Genomic DNA, 3,072 nt, shown 5'->3' on the forward strand with positions numbered 1-3,072 from the left:
CCTAACTCCTCACGAAATTATGAGAGCCACCAGGAGAGCTGTTGGCATAACTATCGGTGAACCTAGGCCATCTCCAAAACATGTTGAGGTTATTGGAAAGGGCAAGACTATTGCAACCGAATCTAATGAGGAAGTTTAGAGGAAACTTGTATTGTGAACTTAATGATGGATCAGGCTAACGTGAAAGCTTCTGCGAAGATTAACATCTTTGATAGCTGGGTTTTAAACAGAATATCCAACAGATATGATCAAACTATCAAAGAAAAAAGGTGTAAGAGAGAAATGGGTGAAGCTGGTCAACATCGAGAAACGAGTCCTGAAATGGGCTAAAACCTCTGAGGTCTATGAAGTTCTAAAGAGGAAGGAGCTGGTTAAAGCCAATCTTAGAGGTCGAGCTCTTTTTCCTATGCTCGAAGCAAAAAAGGCAAACTTCTATCCAATGGAAAGAAATGCTGATGCAAAGGAAAAGACCTTAAAGAAACTTGACGAAATCATGCAAAACTATATCTCAACTGTCCTCAGATATATTCATGAAGCCGACTATTCAGGGGTAAATCCATTTGGTAATTCTTCAGATGAAGGCGAGCAAATGCAACTCTATGAAGATAATGACTTAATCTTATCGAAAGATGAACAAGATGCTGCTCACCTTATTGAACTGGGAAATGGGTCTGTTGAAGAAAATCGTCTTCTGGCTTTGTCCAGTATTGATCAGACTTAGAATCCCATTCAACCTAATCCAATCATTGAAGAAGAGGAGAATAATACCGAACCTATTCAAACAAAAGTTCAGGAATCAAATGTTATGGAATCCCCTATTCTTGAAATAGAGAAACACTTATGAGATCAACATCCTCAATAACACCTATTCCAATTTGAAAAGAACTTCTTCAAACGGCAGTCCGAAATGTTTGATTGTGAAAGGGAATTTAACATTGATCTTCATCAAGAAGTTATGGATGAAATGAATATGGTTCAAGGTCAAATGGTTGAGTTAACCAATCATATGAATAGAGATAATACTGAACGTATAGAAAAAGCTGATTCTTTTGCCAGATCAATTCAAGCCATGGAAAATGATGAAGTTGCCGTTAATAAAGAGAAAAGCCTTCTTGCCCTTGACGTTGAAAATGTTAAAAAGGGGGAAGGAAGCTCAAGAGGAGGTAGAAGCAGTAGTATAAGAGGAGGTGCTTCGACAGGCACCAGGTCTAAAAGAAAAGCTGATGTTGATGAAGGAGGTTGTACACCAACCAAAAGAGGTGGAGGTCGAGGTGGTGACCGAGGTGGCGGAAGTGGTGGAAGAGGTGGTCGTGCTCTCCCTCAATTTCGCAACCTACTGACAGTTTTCTCATCCAAACGTGAAAAGGGAAGAGTAATAATCTCTTTTCTTTTAAATTATTGTCGTTGGATATCGAACTCGATTTTTGGAACTTGGATTTTGAAATTTGGTTTTTAGTACTTAAGCTTAAAGTTTGTGAACAAATATCATTCTTACTTTAATTTGATGAGTGCTTATCTTCTTAATTGTACAAAGTTTTAACATTATCAAAAAGGGGGAAATTGTTGGGTCACATTAGTTTGACTAACGATATTTTATTGATGTATTATTAAAACTTTGATTAAGAATGAAGTTATGCCGTCTAATTATTTTTGTGTAGGTACATAAAAAATATGCTAAGTTAGACGTAGTTTGAAATAGGCTAATGAGGCGCGCTGCTAGTTAGACGTGCAGTCTAAAAGACACGTAGTTAGACGTGCATTCTAACAGACACGTAGTTATACGTGCAGTCTAACAGACACTTAGTTAGACGTGTAATCTAACAGACATGTAGTTAGATGTGCAGTCTAATAGACACATAGTTAGACATGCAGTCTAACATACACGTAGTTAGACGTGCAGTCTAACAGACACGTAGTTAGATGTGCAGTCTAACAGACACCTAGTTAGAAGTGCAGTCTCACAGATGAAAGTTAGACGCTGGCGTCTAACTCCTTCAGACAAGTCTGAAGTGAAACGTAGTTAGACGTGCAATCTAACTCCGTTAGACTTGGTGGTCTAATGGATCTCGCTATTAGACGTGGGCATCTAACTTCCTTATACTTGGCGGTCTAATGGAGCACGTCTAATGCCTCGCTTCATCAGTTTCTTGAAGTTAGCATTCGTCTACCCACGATCAACTAGCTGTATGCTACTCTTGTTCCACTGATCCGTGCAGATCAGTACGACAGCCAGTTGGATCCAATGAATGAATGCCACGTAAGTAAATATTCCTTCCACTACTTGTTCCTTGTAGGACAGGTCTAGAAGAATACCCGATGCACTATCAGTTCGGTATGGACACGATCCTTGTGCACAGAACCTGCTGTACTATTGTACTATGGAGGCTTTTCAATGTGCGCTTGCCATGTGTCCATCTAGAAGATTCGACCGTTGGTGATATTCTTCTATATATAGATCCTCAAGGACACGGTCGACCAACTAGAGTTTTACAAGACTTTCATCAGAGCAAAACAAGTTTTCACCAGTGTACTGATTTTCATAAGTCTTACCTGATATCATTCTCATACTCTTGCACTTTCTGATCTGTACATCTTCAAGTTCAAGAGAGAATCAAAATTTGTCTAGTTGAGTGAAATTCATAAACATATTGTATGTTAAACATAGTCTGTTCTGTTCAACAGTTAGCTAACTAGTAAACTGTATTTGATTCAAAGAAGTATAGTGAATCCTTCCGGTGGTTGGAAGAATGGGTGACGTAGGAGAGTTTGCTTCGAATATTCATAAACAAACTGCTGTGTTATTTACATTCTGTCATCTTTTTTCGAACTGGTTCTTAGCTTCAAACATGAGCAAACGTTTACGCACTTGAATCGCTTCAAGAGTTTGCAAGGGTTTGTGAAGAATAGAGAGTGATATTAATCCCTAACAAGATTTTTATCAAACCGTTTTTTCAAAAGTTGTCATCAATAGTTAGACCACGTCTTTATTGATTACACCGATCCTATTATAATAGTTCAAATTATAACATCTTTTATTTATTAGTACATTAAAAAAAATATAAAGATTAAATT

General features: G+C 37.9%; 1 protein-coding gene across 1 annotated transcript; it reads left to right on the top strand.

The window, feature by feature from the left end:
* Positions 1-907: 907 nt before the first annotated feature.
* LOC124930313 (probable H/ACA ribonucleoprotein complex subunit 1) lies at positions 908-2,850 on the top strand. The gene is made up of 2 exons (XM_047470669.1): positions 908-1,372; positions 2,839-2,850. The coding sequence occupies exons 1-2, from the start codon at positions 908-910 to the stop codon at positions 2,848-2,850; spliced, it is 477 nt and encodes a 158-aa protein (XP_047326625.1).
* Positions 2,851-3,072: the final 222 nt, after the last annotated feature.

Source organism: Impatiens glandulifera, chromosome 3 (genome assembly GCF_907164915.1).
Source record: "Impatiens glandulifera chromosome 3, dImpGla2.1, whole genome shotgun sequence".
NCBI classification, from domain to species: domain Eukaryota; kingdom Viridiplantae; phylum Streptophyta; class Magnoliopsida; order Ericales; family Balsaminaceae; genus Impatiens; species Impatiens glandulifera.

Coding starts and splice junctions, on each gene's coding strand:
- LOC124930313 (XM_047470669.1), top strand. CDS start 908: ATGTTTGATTGTGAAAGGGAATTTAACATTGATCTTCATCAAGAAGTT.